Source organism: Paracoccidioides lutzii, assembly GCF_000150705.2.
Source record: "Paracoccidioides lutzii Pb01 unplaced genomic scaffold supercont2.20, whole genome shotgun sequence".
In the NCBI taxonomy this organism is placed as follows: Eukaryota; Fungi; Ascomycota; class Eurotiomycetes; order Onygenales; family Ajellomycetaceae; genus Paracoccidioides; species Paracoccidioides lutzii.
Window position 1 is genome coordinate 27337 of NW_015440966.1, and position 23314 is coordinate 50650.

The 23314-nt window shown below is 39.6% G+C and overlaps 4 protein-coding genes across 4 annotated transcripts; 2 read left to right on the forward strand and 2 right to left on the reverse strand.

The window, feature by feature from the left end:
- Window positions 1-10321: 10321 nt before the first annotated feature.
- PAAG_06735 (F-box domain-containing protein) lies at window positions 10322-13935 on the reverse strand (the record flags this gene model as incomplete). Its single annotated transcript, XM_015845989.1, has 2 exons — window positions 10322-13517; window positions 13691-13935. 2 exons carry the CDS (start codon window positions 13933-13935, stop codon window positions 10322-10324), a joined length of 3441 nt encoding a protein of 1146 aa, XP_015700424.1.
- Window positions 13936-15895: 1960 nt separating this feature from the next.
- Window positions 15896-18271, forward strand: PAAG_06736 (hypothetical protein; the record flags this gene model as incomplete). Its single annotated transcript, XM_002791144.2, has 5 exons — window positions 15896-16593; window positions 16662-17096; window positions 17212-17593; window positions 17665-17803; window positions 17865-18271. The coding sequence occupies 5 exons, from the start codon at window positions 15896-15898 to the stop codon at window positions 18269-18271; spliced, it is 2061 nt and encodes a 686-aa protein (XP_002791190.2).
- A 608-nt stretch (window positions 18272-18879) lies between these two features.
- On the forward strand, window positions 18880-20456 carry PAAG_06737 (hypothetical protein; the record flags this gene model as incomplete). The annotated part of the gene is made up of 7 exons (XM_015845990.1): window positions 18880-18977; window positions 19131-19458; window positions 19537-19561; window positions 19661-19839; window positions 19901-19995; window positions 20121-20182; window positions 20224-20456. 7 exons carry the CDS (start codon window positions 18880-18882, stop codon window positions 20454-20456), a joined length of 1020 nt encoding a protein of 339 aa, XP_015700425.1.
- Window positions 20457-21433: 977 nt separating this feature from the next.
- PAAG_06738 (import inner membrane translocase subunit tim-50) lies at window positions 21434-23221 on the reverse strand (the record flags this gene model as incomplete). The annotated part of the gene is made up of 2 exons (XM_002791146.1): window positions 21434-22063; window positions 22145-23221. 2 exons carry the CDS (start codon window positions 23219-23221, stop codon window positions 21434-21436), a joined length of 1707 nt encoding a protein of 568 aa, XP_002791192.1.
- Window positions 23222-23314: the final 93 nt, after the last annotated feature.

Consider the following 23314-nt stretch of genomic DNA (forward strand, 5'->3'; position numbering starts at 1 on the left):
AAAAAATTTTTTATCTTTTCTATAAATATAATCAAGAACTTTTTTTCTAGTTTAGTATTAAAAAAAAACTATATTTGACTAATTAATTGAATATTTTTCTTTTGATTTTTTTCAGATATTATTATTTAATATAATTTACTAAAATATAATTTAAATTTTCTACTAAAGTATAAAAACTATATTTATTAAAGTTTAAAAAATCTTTAAATCTTTTTATATATTATAAAAGAAAATATATTTTTTTATTATATTTTATTGATGAAGACTTTTACTTTAATTTTATTTTATATTTTACATATTGAATACTTTTTTTTTAAACATTATTTATTTATTAATATATAATTCTTTAATTTTTTATTTAATATATAATTAAAATATAGTTCTTTAAATTATTTTTTAAATTTTTATATTAATTTTTATTACTAGATTTACTTTTATATTTTCTAAAATATTTATATAAATAGATATTTATATTTTTAAATAAAGTTTTAAAAAAATATTAAATATATTTAAAATATCTTTTATTAAAATTATAAAAATAAAAATTTTAATTCTATTATTAATTATGATTTAAATAAAATTTATATAAAAATTTAAAAAATATTAATTATTTAATTTAAATAATAATATTTAATTTATATTTATTAAATATATTAATAAAAATTTTAATTAATAAAAATTTTTAAATAAAAATAAATATTTTAAAAAATTAAAAATTTATAATTTTATTAAAAATTAATATTAAGTTTAAATATAAAATATGTAAATTATAATAAATATTTTTATTAATTAATTCTTTAAAAAAAATAAAAAAAATATTTTTTATTTATATATTTAAATAATTTTAAAAATAAATAAAAATATTTAAAAATTAATTTAACTTTAATATATTTTAAATTAAATTTTTAAAATATATAGAAATTTAAATTAAATTATTTTAAATTTTATATAAAAAAATTAAAGATTTTATAAATTTAAATAAATATAATTTTTATAAATTAATTAAAAATTAAAATTATATTTTAATAAATAAAAATATTTAAAAAAAATTTAAAAATTTTTTTATTAATTAATTAAATATATTTTTTGTTTTTAATACTAAATTAAAAAAATTTAATTAATTTTATAAAAAATAAAAATTATATTTAAAAAATAAAATTTTAAATTTTAATATTATTTTATTATTTTATTATTATTTTTTAAAGTTTACTTTTTTTAATTAATTATATTAACTTTATAAAATTAAATATATATAAATTTATTTATTATTATATATTTATTCAAATATTATTTTATTTTAAAATATAATTTAAATATTTCTTTAAAATTAAATTAGTAAAATATTTAATTTTTAATTTAAATAGATAAATATATTATAGTTACTGATTAAATATATTTTAAATAAGTAAAAATTTAATATTAATTTTATTAATTATATTATAAATAAAATAAAAATTAAGTAATTTATTAAAATATTTATATATATTATAAATTTATATAAAATTAAATTATATTTTATTTTATATGTTAATATATTTATTATATTTTTTTAAATATAAATAAATTTTAAAATTTTAAAATAAATATAAAAATTTTTATTAAATAATAATATAATTTAATTTTATTATTATTAAAAAGTAAAACTTATTAAATATATATTCTACAATGTATATAAAAATTTTCAATTAACTTTTTAACTATTTAAATAATATCATTTGAATTTGATGAAGTTATTTAGCAACTGAATATTTTAATGTAATTTCACACTGAGTGAGATATCCCAGTGAGTGAGACATTATTTCAAAATATCATTTAATTCAACTACTTGTCCACTTCAATGCGTAATTATATCATCAATTTATAATAAAAATTTTTCAAATTCTATTGAGAGAGAAGAGAGGCTTGTATAAGGGACTGAACCCCTAGATTCACACTGGCTGGCTGACTCAGCCTAGTCATCATTTGCATGTGCGCACGTGATCATGCTATGTGAGCTTGCTTAAGCTCATGTTCTCATCTCATTCTTTTCTTCCCTTTCCCAAGCAATTTGTCCTTGTTATATAGGAGGACTAGCCTCTAGTTCTTAGAGCTTAATCCTCTACATTACAAATTGCTTCACTTCTTTCATTGATAGGTCACTGAAAGTCTTAATTCTGTATCACAAAGCTCAGCAAATATACTGATATACAACAGACTATTGGAAGTCTTAAATTCTACATCATAAAGTTCAGTGATAGAACTGATATATGAATAGACTGGGTTAGCAATCATGTTAACAAATGAATGAGCAACATTGAAAATGTCTAGCTAAACAAGATAAAGTAGTAGACTTGTACAATGAATATACAAATAAATCAACATGAAGCAATGAGCAGAGATGCTCTCAGCAGCTTTGAACAATAATGAATGATCTTTCTTCAACAGCAGAAACAGGTTCAGTGTGAGAACAGAGATTTAATAGCAGCTCAGCAAGCTGAAATAGCTAATCTACAACAAGTTTTGAACATCTCAACATCAATTTTCTCTCAATTGAATCTGCAATCACTCATTGCAGTCAGAAGATCAAAGATCAAGCTACTGAACTGCAAGAAGTATGATAATTTTAATCTGAAGCACTACTCTCAGTGAGAGCTAAAGCTTCAATCAAAACTTAAGATCAATGAGAAAGCTTTAAATAATAATGAGGAATATACTTGATACATATACTCAAGATTGAAAGAAATAACAGCAGCTTGAGTTTATCTCTAGATTGAGAATAATAAGAACAAGATCAACTTCATAGTAGAGAGCTTACTGAAGCAGACACACATGCTCTTTAGTGATTTTGCACAACAGAAAAAGGCTATGCAAAAGCTCAACAATCTATGACAGAGTAGAAGAGCTCTCTTTGACTTTCTGCCTGAATTTAATCAGCTACTGATGAAAGCTGATGATCACAGATAAAATGATTATGTTAAAAAGAGGTATTTGAAATTCACCTTAAGCATGGAGCTGAAGGAAGGCATGATGAGTGTAAGAGAATCATCTCTCTATAAGAATTTCTGCAGAGAGCTTAGATTAGTTGATCATCAATTCTCTGAGTTTAAGACTTTAAGACAGTGATTTAAATATCACAAAGACATATCTTCTTCAGATCATACAATATCTAATTCACACTCTCCACTTCATCATGCTGTTCTTGATCAATGAAATCAGTCTCAAGCTTTCACTGATGATCTGATGAATCTCTCTTCTGATACTGTGACCCCAAATGCTCATCATATCAAATTGATAAATCAGACAGAGATTAATCAATGAAGAGAGCAAGGCTTGTGCCTGAGATGTAGAGCTGAAGATCATATGATTAAGAGCTGCTCATTCAAATCTCTCAGACACTCTGTCATCCCCACAATAGCTAAAGTGATTCTCAAGTCAGTACTGGATGACAACAATGTGAATATGAGTGAGGATTCAGGAAAAGAGTAGCTCCAATTCAAAGATACAGAAAGGAGTAAAATAAAAAGCTTATGAAGAAGCAATGAAGAAGATTTAAATCTAAGATGATATTCAAACCCTTCACTGTCAATGCTCTAATAGATAATGCCTTTTCAACTAGAGTAATGATAGATAGTGAATGTAATATCTATAATCTTATTTCTCAATTCTACATTAACAAGCATAAGCTCCTATGCATTGAAATTCCTTCTGTTAAAATGACTGGCTTTGAAGACTCTATAGAACTCTCTATAAGCATGGTGACTGGCATTCAAATTGATATAAGTGGTCACATAACTGAATGAGCCTTTCTCTATGTGGTGAATGAGTTACATAGTCATGATATGTATCTAGATGACCCCTGGCTGGCCCAGCAAAAGATGACTATGATCTCTCATTAAAGAATTATAAGATTTGAAGAGAGTGGCATAGAGGTATAGTCTAGTTCAAATGCAAAAGCTGATGTGATTCCCATCTCTGTCATAAGCTTCTCTAAGCTTATGAGCACTTGAGAGAAGTGAAACATTGAGATCTTTGCTGTCAGTTTGACTGATATTCAAAAGACTCTAGAAGTGAAATCAAAGATTGACCCTAGAGAAAAGCTGCCTAAACATTATCATAAGTTTTTGAATATATTTGATAAGAAAGTCACTGACACTCTACTCTCACTTTGTGGCCCAGGTAGAGATCATGAGATTGAACTGATTAAAAAGGCTGATAATAGTACAGAATAACCTTTTTGAGGCCCATTATATAATATATCTTGAGAGGAACTACTGGCTTTGTGAAAGACTCTTACAGATTATCTAGATAAGAATTTTATTAGAGTGAGTAACTCTCTCATAGTCACCTCTGTACTATTTGCAAAGAAGCCTGAAAGTGAGCTAAGATTCTGTATAGACTATTGAGCTCTTAACAAAATTACTTGAAAGGATTGATATTCTCTATTATTAATCAGTGAAACTCTACAGTGAATTGAATGAGCTAAATAATTCACTAAGCTAGATATTATTGCAGCTTTTCACAAGATTTGAATCATGAAAGGTGATGAGTGGATAATAGCTTTTAGAATCAGATATGAGCTATTTGAGTGGCTGGTTACACCCTTTGGTTTAGCTAATGCTCTGAGCACATTTCAAAAATATATTAATTGAGCATTATGTGAATATCTAGACAACTTCTGCTCAGTCTATTTAGATGACATCTTGATATTTTTCTCAAGAAGCTTACAGGAGCATCATGAGCATGTACAAAAGATGCTTATGTATCTACAGGAAGCAGGTCTACAGGCAGATATTAGAAAAAGTGAGTTTGAGATGAACAGCACAAAATATCTTGAATTCATCATTGAAGCAGGCAAGGGTATACAAATGAATCTAGAGAAGATTAAAGCTATTTTGGAATGAGTAACACCTACTACTCTTAAGAGTGTATGAGGATTTTTAGGCTTTACCAATTTCTATAGATGATTTATCAGGGATTTCTCAAAGATCATGATCTCACTAACAATTCTTACATACAAGAATGTTCTCTTTTTATGGATGAGCAAGGCTGAGGAAGCTTTTAAGTATCTAAAATCAATGTTTATCTCTGCTCTAATCCTGCTTCAATTTGACCCTAACTGTGAGACTATATTAGAAACAGACTTCTCAGATTATGTCTTAGAAGAAGTACTACTACAATATAATGAGCAGAGCATTCTACACTCATGTGCCTTCTTCTCTCATAAGTATTCACCTGCAAAATGCAACTATAAGATTTATGATAAGAAGTTATTAGCAATAATTGAGTATTTAAAGGAATGAAATGCTGAGCTATGAAGTGTAAAGAAATTTAAAATTCTTATAGATTATAAGAATCTAGAATACTTCATGACTACATACAGACTAAATAAAAGACAACTATGTTGAATGAATATTCTCTATCAATTCAACTTCAGAATTGATTATCAGTCAGAGAAGTTGAACACTGGACCAGACACTCTATCATGAAGAGAGCAGAACATGTCACAGAGTGCTGATGATGAGAGAATCAAGCAGAGGCAAGCTCAACTACTTAAGTTTAATATACTGGCACCTGGAATGAAATCAAGAGTAACTGCTGTCAGTGTGAAACCTGAGATGTCTCTTCAAGCTCAGTGAAATGAGACTTATAAAAATGATAAGATTTTGCAGTGTCTGGAGCAGACTCTTCATAAGAAAAGATTTAGATTTTCTTCTGAACTCAGCATTAAGGTCTTTGTCTCTGAGTGCTCTTTAAATGAGAATGAGAAGCTTCTCTTTTAAGGTTGTAAGTAAGTGCTAGACTTCAAACCTCTTTAAACCAGATTAGTGTATGAGACTCATGACTTACCTTTTACTGGCCATCCTGGGTGAGAGCAAATAGCAGAAGTTCTAATACATGAGTTCTACTGGTCAGGCTATGTCACTGATGTGAGAAGAATGATCAAGAACTATCATCTTTGCAGATCAAACATCACATAGAGAGATTGATATTAAGAACTGCTTAAGCCTCTCTTCATTCCTGAATGCATGTGACAGAAGCTTTTCATGGACTTTATTGTAGACTTACTAAGCTCTATACAAACATCATAATTATAACAGATAGATTAATCAAGAAGATTATATTAAAAGCAATTAAGAAAACTGATATAGAGACAGTGACTAGAGTATTTCTTCATGACATCATCTCTCAACATAGCATCTTTAAGACAATAGTGTCAGATTGAGGATCAGCTTTCACAAGCATGTTTTGAACTTAAATGTGTGAGAAATTAGATATTAAAAGATGACTCTTCACAGTCTATCACTAAGAGATTGACAGAGCTACAGAGTGAATGAATCAGATTCTGAAAATCTACTTATACAAGTATATTAGCTTTTAACAGAATGACTGGTGTAAATGACTCTCTCTGACAGAGCTGATCATCAATAATAGAGATACTGCCTCAATAGGCATGAGCTCATTCTTTTTAACACATCTTTTTTATGTCTTCTTTATTGATATAGCTAATGTACCCTCTGTTAAAACATCACATAATCTCATTGAGTTTGCAGATGATTATATGAGAAAGGTCTGTGAAGTGTTGAAGTAAGCTCAAGTAAAAATGACAGATGCTTAGCAATCTCAAAAGAACTATATGAATAGATGAAAAGACCTAGCTCCAAGCTTTCAACCCAGAGATAAGATCTGGTTGAGCTTAGAGAACATGAGAACTAATCACCTGTGCAAGAAGCTGAATGTGAAATACAATCAATATACTGTGCTAGAAAAGATAGAATCTCATGCTTACTGACTGAATGTTTCATCTGACATTCACAATGTCTTTAATGTAAAGCTTCTACATGTAGCAGCAATAGATTCATTACCTAGTCAGAGGCAAACTGACTGACAGCCACCCACTATAGAGACCTCAGAAGGACCTAAGTTTGAGATTGAGAAAATTTGAAATGAATGAACCTATCAGAGAAAAAAGTAATACCTTGTTAAATGAGTAGATTAGGCTGAGCCTACATGGAATGATGCAAGTCTCCTACAAGAAGTGAAGGCTTTGAACACTTGAGAGGCCTCTTAGCAGGCAAAAATTAGGTGTAAAAAGAGCTTTAAATAGTCATAAAGACCCACAACAAAGAGGGAGAAGAGGAGTATTATAAAGGGCTGAACCACTAAATTCACTCTGGCTGGCTGACTCAGCCTAGTCATCATTTGCATGTACGCACATGATCATGCTACGCGAGCTTGCTTAAGCTTGTATTTTCATCTCATTCTTTTCTTCCCTTTCCCAAGCAATTCGTCCTTGTTATATAGTAGGACTAGCTTCTAGTTTTTAGAGTTTAACCTTCTACAGCTTGAACTCATGATAAAATCTATTTAAAATGATGAAAAACTCTCAATTTATGAAGTTATATACTTATTTGATGTCTTATCTTCTACTCTTAGTCATCAAATTAATGGCAAACCTATACTGGTAAATTTATACTCAAATTCACACAAATTGTCTCAGACTGAAGAGGATAGACTAGTTGAATGAGTACTGCACTATGTTAAATGAGGATTTCCTCCTAGTCAGCATTTATTGAGAATATGGCTAATTATCTTCTTATTTTACAGAATTTCATCATCTCTATCACCTTTCTTCCCCAAGTTAGCAAGAACTAGATTTCAAGACTGATTAAACACTGTATAGAGCTTCAAAGCTGCTATTTCAGATACTATAATCATAAATAAGCTAAATGCAAAGATATCAGAGTTATACAAGATTGATTTAAAACTTTGAAAGCTACAATTGCTGAGCATGAGATTCTGTCATAGAATATATACAACTTTGATGAGATTAGCTTTGCCATGAGGCTTTATGTCACTATTAAAGTCATCACTAGTGCTGAGTGCTATGGCTGGGCAAAGCTCTTACAGCCTGAGAATTATAAATGGGTGACTGTGATTGAGGCAGTCAATATGTCAGGATGAGTCTTATATATATATATCATTCTCAAAGGGCAGATCCTATAGGAAGGTTAGTTTAACAGGCTCTCAGACAGCTGGAGACTTGATGTTAGTTCTAATGATTAAACTATAAATGAGATAAGAGTCAAATGACTTCTTAGGCTGTTTATTCCTACTACAAATCTACACAGAGTTGATACTTATAGTCTTTTTATTCTAGACAGGCATAGCAGTCATCTTACCCCAGAATTCAATCAAATCTACAAGGATAATGCTATTATATGTCTTTGCATGCCATCTCATTCATCACATCTATTATAACCACTAGACGTGAGTGTTGTTGCAGTCTTAAAGTAAGTATATAAAGGTTTAGTTCAACAGTAAATATAGCTAAGATTTAATGCTATTTAGAAGATAGATTTTTTAAAAACTTATTCTGCAGCGTGCACTGAAGTCTTCAAACTGCAGACTATTCAAAATAACTTTAAAGCTACTGGAATAGTGTTTTTTCAACCTGACTATATTCTCCAGCAGCTAGATATTCAACTTCAGACCTCTACTCCTCTATGCAGTAGCTTTAGCAAATCAATCATGTTCTGAATGCTTCAAACACCTAGTAATCTCCGGCAATTATACCAGCAGGCAAATAAGATCAAATACTTAGTAGAAGGTCAACCTCAAGGCTTTGTGGAAGACTTTGACCAAATTATCAAAGCCTATGAACATGGAATGGTTAGTGCCACTATTATAAAGAAGTAATACCAGGATATATTCAACATGAATGAGATAGAGAAGCAAAAGTGGACTAGATTTAGATGTCAGATTCAACATACAGAGGGTCTCACTAGACAGGAAGCTCAGAATCTTATTATTCCATCTACTGCACCTGATGAACAGTCTGTTATTCAATCTTATGAGCCTGTAGTCTCTGGGCCTAGACCATACTCAGGAGCACCACAGTGATGCAGCAACTGCAATTTACCTGACCATAAGAGAACAAGATGCCCTCAATCTAGTGTAATTTAATTTAATTTAATTAAGAGGGTATAGGTGTAGATATTTCAGGTTAAAATCTAGTTAGTTAGGATACAGTGGTTTTGATGTCTCATTCAGTGTGGAATTATATTAATTGATTAGTTAACTTTAACTTCTACTTCATCATTTAGCTGATTCAGCAACTTCATATCATTTTGAGTATTTCAAACATGAAGTAATCTTAGCCAATTGCATATTTAAGTGAATAAAATTATAAATTTTATAGAATAAAAGCTTAAAAGTATTATCTCAAGGCCTAGTGAAAGAATTTGATTAAATTACCAATGTCTGTGAATATGAAATAATTAATGCTATAATTATAAAAAAGTAATATCAGTATATATTCAATGTGAATGAGAAAGTGAAGCAGAAATGCAAGTGATATACATATAGAATTGAATCTGAAAAGGGGTCTATAGAGGAAAAGCTGTTGGATCTTATTATTCCATCTGCTCAGACTATTGAACAATATATTATTCAACCCCCTGAGCCTTCAACCCCTAGTCTATTCCACACTCACGAGCCCCACGAAGATGCAGCAATTGTGGGTTTCTCAGACATAAAATATCATTATCCTAGAGTTATTAAGTTAACTAACTAATTTATTTTAATTAGTTATTAAGTTAACTAACTAATTTATTTTAATTAGTCATTGTTGAGCATAGATATTTTGAGTTAAAATCTATTTAGTTCAGATATCTCGATTTGGGTGTTTGCTCGGGACGGGGGTGGTGTTCGCTCGGGGGGATTACGTTAGTTAACAGGTCACAGGAATTGGCTTATGTAAGAGGATCTCCGAAAACAAAATTCGGAGCCCTCGACTTCAATAACAGAAGGGTATATGCGAAATATGAGAGATATGCTACTTGTGCCATAAGAAAGCAGAAAAAGATGCCAACCCGACAGAGAAAGAAAGGAAAGGTGAAGGATGAGTTGATCGAGAGTGGTCGTTGGCAATTAGGAAACGTTAAATAAACGCCCGGTGCAGGATAACAAAGGTAAAACTGGCGATATCCCAGAAAGCAGATGATTTGAGAAGGGTAAATGTTCGGGAAACATAGCCACCATTAAGATGAAATGACGGGGCCGTAAGGAAGAGTCGTATATCAGAATACGCCATCGTCAAGGAGCATAGTAGACCATCGCAGAAACCACATTAGATACAAGAGCCCCAAACCGCTCCATGGTGTGTACCAATACCTTGATAAAAAGCAAAATCTAGCCATATATAGAAAGCAGATTGGAACCGAGTGAAGATGCGAGATCATAAACGTCACAAAAAGAATAAAAAGTATGGAAATTAACTCGCAGGTCGAAGCAGGTGGCTATTGGTACTGGACGTCACATTCTCGTCCCTCTGGATAGGTTGTTACATAATTGTACACCTAGCATCTTTCTTCTTCTTTCTCTCTCTCTCAAGCTGGCTCCAATCTATCATCCTTTCTCTCAGCTCTTCCGTCCTCGCACGATGTCCTACCCCTGCATCGGATTGAGAACTTGAAAGAACTCGCCCTGAGCGTACGTCAAAGAAGGCGCCACCAGTCATTGGTTTATGCCGAGGAACGTCTTGCGATCTTGGTCTAGATCGCTGCGACTCCGGATTTGAGCTGATGTTGAAAATTTCCTCCATACGGCGAGGCCCATGAGACTGTAAGTGTAAGTGAGGAGTGGATAAAGCGTGTGGCTTGGTTAGAACAGGAGAAAATTTTGGAGGAGCACTATGGCGCGAAGAGCTTTCAGTGTTCCTCGCATTTAGTCGGGGTGTTCTTAAATTGTCAGGGCGTTCATGTGTTGTGTAACTGAGATTCGGGTTGCTTGCCGTTGTTTGGACACTTTCATCGATGGAATCCTGAGTCATGGTGGAAAATCCACTGTTTCCCATTCGTATTCCTCCCTGCAAGACGGTATGGAAAGATGGGGATAACTTATTACGATCTATGTCCAAATGATGAATAGGTCCGTTCCTGCCAATCACTCGAGATAGCGTAGAGTCAGACTGAGAATATTCTGCAACCGTCGGGGAAATAAGATTCTCGGGTCGTTCTTGTAACGCAGATCCAGGAAGGATTGACGGTCTTGCTGACCAAGTTTCTACGGACGATGCATTGGTAAATCCTGATGGGGTCCGATCCATCGAGGGTGCCTGAATCTGCGTATTTATCACAAGTCGTTGGGGAGGACCTGACAAATAGTATGACTCTGAGTTTTCTGCACGAGTTGGACCGGGTGTTGTACACCCAGGCCTTCCTCCAGGTTGAACATGATGGGGGCCAACCCGACTTTCCCGCAAAGAAATAATCCGAGATATCCCATCAGAGACTGTTCTTCTGCTTCTAGGAGAGTGGCGGGAGGTAGCATTGTCTCTGGCTAGGTCACCTGCACCTAGAGTATCCGGGGACTTTCTCAACCTCGCCCTAGGGACAATAATACGATCCATGGTTGACGTAGTCCGTTCCATGGCATTCTGTGTCATCGATTCGAATCGAGATGTTTGTGCCCATCGGTGCTGTGGAGAAAATTCTTGGGCCACCCCAGGGATAGGCTTGGTCGCTGAGGGAAGCAAAAATCTTTGCATATGTTCTGGTAGCGGCTCGTCCGCATTGGGGGTATATGGCGGTGGCGGAGGAACCCAGTTATCTGCATCACTTTCATGAGGTGCAAATTGTCTACGATTACCTGAACCCATCGATTGCTGGTAGCGGGGATTTTGGAAGCGACTCCGGCCCCGATCAGCTGCTGCTGCAGTAGCAGCTCGACTGAGAATGTCTTGGGATCGAGGCTGGGTATTAGAATAGGGATTTTCAACTGCCTGGAGATCCACAACTAGGATGGAATCTGTGGGGGAGCCAGGCTGGGAAACGCTATTTCGATGAGTTCTCTCTGGAACAACAGGCTCAATGTTTGCACTTCCAATACTAGCGCGGTGCCTTGATAGCGCCATGGAACGTTCAATGACAGTATTGCGATTCCTCCCTAGTCCGCCGCATCGATTGACTCGTGTCCTTCTCCTCTCCAGCTCAACCTCAACGTCGAGGGTTGAACCCCGTTCGTGTAAAGGTGTGGGCTCTGCCTCTCCCACCTCGATTGTGATATCAACTGCCTTTCCATCAGCTGAAGAACGCGCGAAATCAAAAACCACAATCCTGCCACCATCGACTGGCAGATGATCGCCAACCACCTCCCCAAAATGAGACCTAACGCCGCCGGGAGCTACAGCCACTAGTCTCTGAAGACCTTGATTTCCAGTGGTTTTCAGATTAGTGTTGACCCATTTTATGGCTGTAATATCAGTTATGGATGACAACAATCTCCCGTGAACCAAGTGGCTAGGGGGTTTAATCACTTTGTTGAGCCTTTGAGAATTCGTACGCGCTAACATAGAACCCCAGCTGCGTTCCAGGACCATGTATGATGCTGAGGGACAACCAGACACGTCCGGAATTCCATAAAGCCAAATTCCAGAACCTTGGAAACCTAAGGCCAGTAGTTCACCATTAGAGCTTGCTGTTGGCTCAGAGCTTGGGCCTGGCTCTTTTATTTCACCATCTCCTCCAGGGCCAACAAAATAGGTAAACCCAGCCCGGGTATCATCAAGCTGACCGAGCCTAAAGACTTGCAACTGGGAGTCATATCCAACGATCCAAGTGACGCCTGCATCAGCAGCTTTAGAAGGAACGAGGGTCATGTTGTTGTAACCAATGGTAATGTCCGGAGATAGTATCTGTGTTGCCCACATTCGGGATTGAAACTCGGGGGAAGGCAACTCTGATTCCAGGTCCATATAAAGAGGCGGTGAAATGGAAACCATTCTGGCTTCAAGTGGATCATTGGACGAACCTACTAACATCAAACCATCCCGCGAGAAGGATAGCATATCCGTAGCAAAACACCGTACAGCCCTGCGGTCAGTCGCCAGTGCGTTCTCCCCCAAAGCATGGACTTCAATACCTCCATCATACGCAAATGCTAAAACCGTTCCTTCTGGGGAGAACGAAATGGTACGAGGAACTTCATCCAACGAAATAGACTGAATTAACTTTACATCTCTATTTACCAGGCGGTAAATGTTCGCTTGATGCGTCGTGGAAACAACCGCCAGTAGGCTTGCGTCATCTACTATTGTAGCCGTGTGCGGCCGTCGCAAAGTCTTCAATTCGTATGAAACTGATATTGGACTAGTGGCTAAATCAACGACGAAAATTCTGGACGAACTTAGGGCTAAGAGTTGCCGTCCATTGGCCGAGAAGGTAAATCGAAACGCTTCTCCTTGGGGAAATGCTGATGCTGAGCTTGCCGAAGCCGAAATGAGATTGACAACAGTCTTCTGCGCTCCAAGAAAAGATTCAAATAGATTCCTCCTGGCTTCACGAGCGAATCTTCGTTTCAGGTGCCAAAGATCCTCCGATGCCCAGGGACGGAGGACGTCATCTTTGTTGAGTAAGACGGTTCTGACACAACCATCTAGATGATAGCGATAAAGTTCTGGCAAATCTGAGACGCTCCGCCATTTACTATTTAAAAGTGCAAGAGAGGCGAATGAATTTGCGTCTACGATATACAAAATCCTAAAAATCAATGTGAGCAGAGACCAATATATATACCAGATTTTTCCTTTCAATTCTTTCCCCTCCTTCTTTTCTTTTTGACTATTTATAGACTTCAGCCCTCGAAAGCACCGCATAAGAAAATCGAAAAGCCCGGGCCAAGTGGCGCAGCATATGGATGAGCTTAAACATACCTCTCAATTATATTTCGCGGGAGACAGCCCAGTGAATCGCGACCACGGCATGCGGCATCGTTTGAGGGTCCAGGACTCTGCTCATGCGTTGTGTTTATTAGAGGGCTTCTGGTGATAGGTCTGTCTGCACCAAAAAGGGGCGTCTGCGGGCTTGTAACCGTGTCGACGATCATATCCGGTCCAAAGCTGGCGGGATTCTCGAGTCGACTCCAGGTCGAAATGGAATCACCATCTTCCATGGCCATTGTGTTGATCCCTCAAACTACACGTCATTTGCAGCAGGCCTCATACTTCCTAGGAGGGTCATGTTTGCCATATTGAAGAGGTGGATTGATGTTCCTATCATTGCTTGAGCTCTTTGTCTTGTCGTTCTCTCGCAGAGATCTGCAGAACACCCACCAATCTAGGGTTGGGCTAGGTGAGGCTGGCGTTGGGATGATTTCAAGCAGTTCCCGAAACTGTTGAACCGCGGGAATGATCTTTTAGCGAGGCGTTTACTGGCAGCAGCATAGTATTATGAAGGGTTTGGAAAGTAATTCCACACGATAACTGTAGCAGAAGTTGTTACCACCTCGCAGAAAAACTACCAAGAGGCTGCCAGACAACGCCAAGGCAACATAGCAATCACTCCACAACTCGGTCAAGGTCCAATCACGACGAACGCCGCGACGTCTGCATTTATTAACGCTTAGAACAATAATGACAACACGGGATACCCCACGCCAATCGGCTGCTCGTTTATGACATCTGTGTGTATCAAGCGGTCATCCCTGTTTTGATGGCCCCTAAGTAACTAGGTCGTATATACATTATTACTTCAGTTGAGCCCCACAAGCCTCAACAGGTTTGAAAGTGACCCCCCGTCAGCAAATAATAATGCAACGATGGTTCAGTGAATATTAAAAAGAGTAAGCACCCCAGGGCCGTGAAAACCCGCCATAAACTTTAGAGCAGAAATTTTTCTTCTCCTCTCTGACCAGCATGTGCAAAAAGTTCGGTCATCAAGCCAGGCTTTCCTGTCAGGACTAATTGCTAACAATTGGTCGTCAAACCTCTCTCTCTCTCATGTGGCGCAAACGGGCAGTTTCCAGTGGCCTTTGATCTTCTCAGTATTCTAATCCTTCATTGGTCTGAAATTGGCAATGCAGGCTCATTCAACCATTGGCCAAAAATCATGGTCGTCCGTCGGTGGCGCTAAGCTTGTGAGTCGGCAAATAAGTGTCCCGACAGCATAGTCGACTATTCAGCCCCAGATTTTCTTCCTTCTTGTCTCTTCAGTGGGATAAATTATGTCGACAAAGGGGTTAACTACCCGTTTCTCTGAGAAGACTTCAGCGGGCCGTGCCTCTTGTCATGATCACTCCGTGCAATGGCTGTCGTCGACATGGCCGTAGTGCAAACCCAATGTGTAAGACCAACAACAGGAAATAGAGCAGCCAAGGACTGTGGAACTTACCCCCCACGTTAGGTAAAGGAAAATTAAAAAGAAATCCAGGTTTTTGGAATAACGGTGCGAATAGTTAGTTAGTTGTGAAGGCTATTAGTTATTAGTTATTAATCGGTATGATTGAACAGTGAAAAGTGAAAAAGCGAGAGAAGAGAGAAACCTCGGGAAGGAAGTTAAAAAAAAAAAAAAGAAAAAAATAAGAAAAGAAACACGCACCAGCAAGCGGCGCCGCCGGGTGACGGCCGGGTGACGGTGAGGTCATATGTAACGTCTCGGGCCCTGGGATGCCCTGAACATAAGCCAGATGTTGGGCCGTGAACCCCTAAATGGCGGTTAAAGCCCTTCCTTGAAAAGGCAATCGTGACGAGTTCCCCACCCCAATCGAAGTACCTCCAGAGGAGACTTTGGCTTTCGGCAGGAGAATACAAGCGAGAGAGCCCGTGCCGCTACTCCGGAATTGATGGGGACGATCCATCCATGGAACGCAGTCCTATCTCAGCATAAACCAACTTGGAACGCGGGCAGCGTCCTGGGCCTCTGCATTCCTTGTGTTGAGAGATGCTTTAATAATTGACTTCTTGACGTGGACATAATGATTTCTACGTGGTTAATCGATCGAGCGATTACTGGCTTCACTGCCCCGGGTGGAAGTCCTAGAGCTCCCGCCTTGACTAGTTGGTTATCTAGTTATTATTGAATAGTTTTTCTCCCTAAACCATTAATTTATCCGACGCATGAACTTCCAAGGTTCAGATAAGATGTCACCATTCACCACACCTCACTTCAAGGGAGTTCCAAAGGATTTGCCTTCAGTCCCCATCCCGGTCGGAACTCGTCCTTACAGGTCTCACAAAATTCGTGCTTGTGATCTGTGCCGCAGAAGGAAATCCCGCTGTACAGTTGATCTGCCGGGCCAATCATGTCAGCTTTGCCGTCTTCAGGGGGCGGATTGTCACTATCGTGAAGACCTGTCAAGACTTATTGGACCTCATCCTTATGATCAGAGAGCGGCAGATAGTAATCACTTGCTCAGCGAATCTCAGATTTCGCAGAAGCGAAAGCACACACTGTTGTCTCCAAACTTGCCAGGAGCAGCCACATCGGCTCCCGCGGCAACAAGGATCCCAGAGTCTCTTCCACGAAGCTGCAGTCAAGATGGCCATATCTCTCCACGAGGGTTTGGAGAACCACTCGGCGAATCGGTCCATATTGTCGGGCCTGTCGCCGCTGAGGATGCTCAAGTCATTGAGCGGTTTATGCCCTCGGAAAATTCGGCAAAAGGTTCAGATGCCAAGGCTCCCTACAATGTTTATTCCAATGATCCAAAGAAGCCAATTCTCTATACTACGATCTCACGACGTAGGCAGGGCCTGAGGACCACCGGAATTCCAGGTGAAAGCCAGAAGGAGATCCTCGAACAAATCCTCGGTCCATTCAAACATGATTTGGTCAAGATGTACGCAATTACTCCTATTTTAATGTACCAGCTAGGGCTCCTCGCTAATACCGCGTACGGATTTTTAGCTTTCTGGACAGAATCAATGCTTCGTTCCTGATATTTGATGAAGTTGCCTTCGAGGAATCCTACAATTCGAACAATGGGAGCCTCCCTCCAGCTTTGATGTGCCAGGTATACGCGCAGAGCCTTATATACTGGGGCCAGTCCCATATTCTAGCCCCGCATCCCAAGCCGGATGTTCGATACGCAGTTAATCTTGCAGTCGCCGCATTACATGAGGAGTTTTCAGCGCCCGGTTTATCGACTTTGAGTGCTTCCCTAATAGACCTGACAGGCCGGCCAATTTTCTCCATGACTGGAAATGCAATTAACAGCGGCCGCACGGTTGCCCTTTCTCACACGCTTGGCCTCAATCGTGACCCCAGCAGTTGGAAGCTCTCTCGTGCGGAAAAACACCAGCGTATCCGCCTATGGTGGGGTGTAGTTGTTCATGATCGGTGGTAATTTCATTTTTCATTTTCATTTTCATTTTCATTTTTTTTTTTGGCCGGGAGGGAGGGTGGTTGGGATTGTCCCTACTGCTCATACCTTGCTTTGCGAGCTGACAAAGAACAGGGCAAGCTACGGACATGGCGTCCCTCCACAAATCAATAGAAACCAATACGACGTACCACTTCCGACGATCCATGTTCTCGTCCCCCAAGCAAATCCCTCTCCGAAGAGGATAAGAATGGCAGAATGCTACATCGCTCTGTGTCAGCTTACCGAAATTCTTGGCGATCTACTCCCGCTAATATACGAATTACAGCTTAAATCGCAACATGAGATCTCCAAAACCCTTCGAAGATTGAGGGCAGATATAGGAACTTGGGAAGATTCACTTCCAGAATGGTTGAAAGCCTCGCCTGCAAGCTTGCCAGCTCCCGTGTCGGGATCCAGCAGTTTGTTTCTGGCTTATTTTACTTTGAAAATGCTTATTTGCCGTGTTGAATTACAGGTAGAGTCGATTTTATAACCTTCGCAGTTGATGCTGTTAAACATTTGTCTAATATCTGTATATATTTCTAGGAGATTAATAATTCCGATAATCCATCCAACACTGAAGGGCGCCAGTATTTCCAGACTGAATGTAGGAAAGCTGCAGAAGAGGTGGTACAGTTTATGATCTCCTTGAAGAGGCCTAATTTTGATGAATTTTGGCTGCCGTGTAAGTCACTATAACGAGCTGCATGAGATACAAAATGCAACATGCTTATATCCGAATGCAGACAGCGCTTATCACCTTACGTCAACCGCTACACTTCTAGTACGATGTGCTCTTGAGACGTCTGACCCAGAAATAGCCCGTTCTTGCTTGTCTAGGGTAGATGTACTTCGTGACGCCCTCTACCGGGCCCGAGTAGAATATGACTGGGATCTTGCTGACATGTGTCTCGATCATTGCGAGCGGATCTTGGCCAAGCAACCCGGTATCATTTCCGATGATGCTCCTGGTGCTGAGCAAACCGCCCAAACACCTGATCTTGCCCCTCTACCACTCCCGGAAACCTTGACTCAGAATGATATTGTCAATGATATGATGTCAATATCCGGTACGTTCGGTACGATGGATGGCTTTCCGTTTGACATGACAGGAATCTGGGACCTTTCGGGATGGCAAGATGAACTCGGGTGAATTTTGGAATACCCATCGAGAGTCGAGAGCATAAAATCGTCTTTGTTCGGAATTTCTACGATTACGACGTGTCCGACCTTTACTTTTTAGATAACGGACGGACATGAAAGCTATGTCAACTATCTCTTATCACCATAGTTTATCAACAGACATAAAATACGACCAATAATATTAGCGGGAATACACTCCTCGGTGCGAGATTTGGAAATTACCGTCTGCTCATTCACCTCCCATATATTTCCCGACTCGGTGGGGCTAATCTCCAGCCGATCAGGACTTCGTATCTTCCCCACATTTGAGGGACGATATGACAACGTTATCGAGGGTTCTACATAACCTATCGCACGCTCTTTAAACATATTTGAGATTTACGACATTCAATTTTGGCGGTTTTGCTATAGAATTATCGTTTTACAACCTACAGCATTAAGCAATCCCCGGCCTTATCATTCACAGCCTCCGTTGTACAACACCCCTTATTAAGTTGTCACTGAGCAATCGGGAACTAGAAATGGCACCCAGTGTCAGTGATATTCCTAGCAGCATAGCATCCAAGACAAAATCGGAATCGGTAGAAGATAATGCATATCCGGCATCCTTAGTCGGCTATGCCGAACCTGAGAAAGGCAAAGCGGAAAGCAGGGAGTGAATTTCGGTCAGATGTTTCGACCGTACCCACAGAAAGTATGATGCAGGTGAGAAAGGAGTGAACGGTTAATTATCAAATATGTCTATTAAAAAGCAATTACCTCTCTCTGTACTTGTTAAAAACACTTTCACGTCGATACCTCATACTTATACCCTATATTAGAATCAATGCAATCAGTTTATGTTCTTTTAACTTAACTCACATAATTAGACCATTTTCGAAGCCTCAGTTGGCAATGATATATATGACGAAACTGGTGATCTCTCGGTCAACTGCCTCCAAGACAAACTCATCGGACTCACAGGAAAAGAAGTGGCGCTATGAGCCTTTTAGGACAATGGGGAACCAAATTTGTCTCCGGACGCATCTGGTACAACCTCCGTATACAGTACTTTTAGATCACCGAAATAATGTTTACTGCTGGGAATCGGGAGCTCTACCAGTATTGTCACAGGCTTCGGTGACTTCAGTTATCCCGGCGAATAAGATACATTTGACTCTAGATGATTTATTGCGAATGATCGGAGCAGCGAAAGACGTAGGGTAATCTTCCTCTAGACCAGGAACTGCTTCAGCTAGATTAGGCTGGGTTTGATTCTGGATGGATGATGTCAAGAAGAATATGGTTTCTGGAGAAAATCGTGGGTAGAATGCTTATTTTAGGTTCATTTATTCTACATCTCACCCCTTAATCAATTGAAAGATACAAGTTATTATTAACTAACTAAAAACCAATACAGTCCATTTCCCCCCAACCAGGGTAGTATCTCTTGAAAACACCCTGAGCAGCACCATCCTCCCGCTCAAAGACACCAAAGATATCTCAGACTATGTCAGGTCCTTCCCCGTCCCCGAAGGCCAACAAAAGCCTGTCGCCACGCACCGCGACTTTTTGATGGAATTTCCAGAAAAGGAGAATGTCTGAAGGAATGCTGTGTATGCTTCGATAGCATCAGCATACGTCTTGCAAAGGCCCTTAGTGCGCCGGTGGGAAGTGTAATTCTTGGATATCGCGCTTTTATCGAGAGGGCAAAGTGGGTTTGGAGGATGCTTGGAGGGGGGACGAGACTAATATGTATTTTAAAAAGTCCAAGTTTATATACATCAATATATCCAAGTGAAGCAAATCACATCCTTTCGGCATACCTACATACAAATTTATAATATGAGACTAATATCATACCAAACCATCCACACCAGCCGGCATGATGTCCGCCGCGGCGCACTCAGCCCTAACAACATCCATCCCTCAATTCCACCGTGTACACTCCCTATCGAAATCCACGGCCTCCATATTTTCCAGATTCGGCTACAAATCCCAACTCCCCGTCCAATGATGTGCCACCTGCGGCTTTTGTGAGTTATTGTGCCGCGGAGGAATTACAGGTGTTTCCATTCGGGAAGTTGGAGTTTCAATACCAGACAAGTGAGGAGGCGGTGGAGAGGTTTGTGGGCGTTTTGGAGAGGCTCATAGTGGATAGGAGGGCGGAGAAAGTGTTGGAGAGTGGAGAGGTTGTTGTGGGATATTGTACGTGACAGAGGGGAGAATGGGAGAGGGGTAAGCGGCGGAGCGGGATGGGGATTGAGTATTTTTGAAACAGCAAGGGCCTGTGAGAATCTTGGGGTGCAGGAATTGCTTGAGTGTAGATTAGTGGAAATAAATCATTTCTCTAACAACAAACCGATATATAAAAGTTAGCCCTTTTCCCAAAGTTCCTGTCGTCATAAGGCATACCAAGGTATTCACATACAACACAATAAAACGGTCCGAGAGAGAAAGAAATCCTCATCATAATGCAGCTGATCTTGTTCTAATAATATACACAGATACTTGGACACGAGGACTAAAAGATATAAAACCCGTCGACCATAACCCTAGCACCTTTCTCCCCTGACTACCTTCTCGCCACTGGGTAAAATATACAGGGAAGAAAAGGAATATCTAAAAAAGTGTAACATATGAACAAAAATTAGAAGCTCACCATACAGCCCCGGGACCCACAGATACATGAAGTCAAAAAAATAGAGTTCGCTCTCAATCGAAGCAAAATAATGGCAAAGAATTCCTTGAGAAGAAGGGGATAGGGGGATGCACGTCGCAGAAGCGCGTGAAATGATGAATGCCGAAAGCTTTAAAAAGGGAGGATGGCAAAATGATCTTCAGGTAGCAGGGACCAAGGGGTAGGCGAGATGTTCTCTTTTCTGGTTCCAAATAAGCGACTAAACGATATGGAACAGAACAGGGGAGTAATATTAAGGAATCGCGGGCTTGATTTGGACAAGGCACGGGGGAAACCACCAAATGAATCATAAGATATTATTTCATTTTTAGGTATTCACGATGATCGCACTTTTCTTTTTCCCTTATTTTCCTATTTTTGACGTCGTAGATGCGAAGAGTTAAAGAAGATATGTCAATCCAAAGAGGATGTTTTGACGTTCAACGGGCCCTCCCCGGCGACAACCAGGTGAAGTAAAAAGAGAAAAAGTGGCAGACAAGATCACAATTGCGATCATTTCTTCGCCTGACCATCTCCAGCACCTCCAGCACCACTACCACTACCACCACCAAACCCAAAGAATCCAGTAAAGCTATTCCTCATCCCCTTCATCTGCTCCTCCCTAGCCTTCTCCTCCTCCGCCGCCATCTCCGCCAACCACTTCTCTCCATTCTCCCGAATTTCCTTATCAATCAATTCATACTGTTTCTGGCCCCTCTCCCGAATCTGATCCCACAGCATCTTACCCTGCTCCAGGCCCGCAACAGGATCCACACCATCGATAGTCGGTGAGGTAGGTTTGATGCCAAAGAGCGACGTAACACTGCTGACGCTATACTTGGGCTTCTTAGCACGCTCCTCAGCGAGCTGTTTCTCGAATTTTTCGCGCATGAGTTTCTCACGCCGCGCGAATTCGATGGGTAATTTTGTCCCCTCGAAAGATTTGAGGACTGGGCGGACGTCTTCGATGCCCATGCCGGCTACGTATTCGAGGAAGGGGATCAGGGCTACTAGTTCTTTGTCACGTGGATTGCCTTTCCATTTATCGAGGATTATGGCGTTTTCGGGCTGGCGTTTGGCATGGGGAGCGTGGGTATCGACCAATATCACTTTGGAAAGGTCGCGGTTTAAGTAGGAAAGATCCTAGGGTAAAATTATTTAGCATTACGAAGAACTAGTAGCAGTGGAATCCCAAAGGACAAGAAAAAGCATATGTTTAAATACCTTGACGTGTTCACCATCCTCATACTTGGTAGCTTCCCGGAACAAGACCCAACGAATAATGCGGTACGGGTCAAGCTTTCGAAGAACCTGGTCCGCCATCATGCTAGGAACACTTGTAAAGAGGACCAATTCGTAATACTGATTAAGATACCGCAGGAAATAGTCCACGCCAGGCCTCTTAGCCACCCGGTACCCATGCTCCCGAGTCCACTCACTGTGAACCAAGAGATCCTCCAAACTAAGAACAAGTGTATACGGTTGCCGCATCATAGGGTCATCGTCCGGGAGCAATTTCTCAAAAGCCGGATCCTTGTAGTAACTCGTTATATCTGCGAAACGAGCCTTAATACGGTCAAAAAACAGCTTAAAGCCCCAGCCGGAGGGGGAGTCCTTGTGCTGCTTCTCCTCTTCCTCCGTATCCCAATTTCGACCCAGAAATATCGTACCCCCAACCCCAGCACCGAGGAACACAGCGTACATAATATTAATTAATCTGTTGCGTCGACGCTCGGTGGATGATACGTAGGGATTTTTCGGGAGGTCGCCACCATCACCTCCATCAGCAAATTCATTTTCTGTGAGGTTAAGAGTAGTTGGGCGGTGTCTTGAACGAGCTTCAAGCTCTTCTGCTATTGTAGAAGGGATGCCTCGTGTGAGATCTGGAAGTGGTTTCTGGGGTTGTGAAGGTTCCTCAGCAGCCTTATCTTTGGGAGAATCAGCGGCCGTATCAAACTCCGGTTGATCTTTCGGCACGTCTGACTGTGATTTGGAGCCCCCCGTCTGTACTGCTTCTGCGCTGGCTCCAGTCCCCGCGGATTCAGGGGCGGTATTCCTTTGAGCATCCCCGCTGGGCTCTAATTCCGCCTGGCTTTCTGAAAACTCCTGTCCTTGCTGTGGCGGCTTGGGTGTGTCTGATTGGGATTTTAGCAATTTTGAAGAGGAAGAAGAAGAAAGAGGGAGAGGAGGTTTGCTATTATTAGCGAAATATCGCAGATGCGCAGGCGATGTGAATGATGCTCGGATAGAAGCTGTGACCGCACGAGGCCTCAATAAAGGCAACGCGACACGACTTAGCATGATGTAGACTTGCAACATCAATAAAAAGGAAAAAGGGGAATCTCTCTATATGCTCATATTCAATGTTGCGCAGACAATTGGGGGAAATAAAAC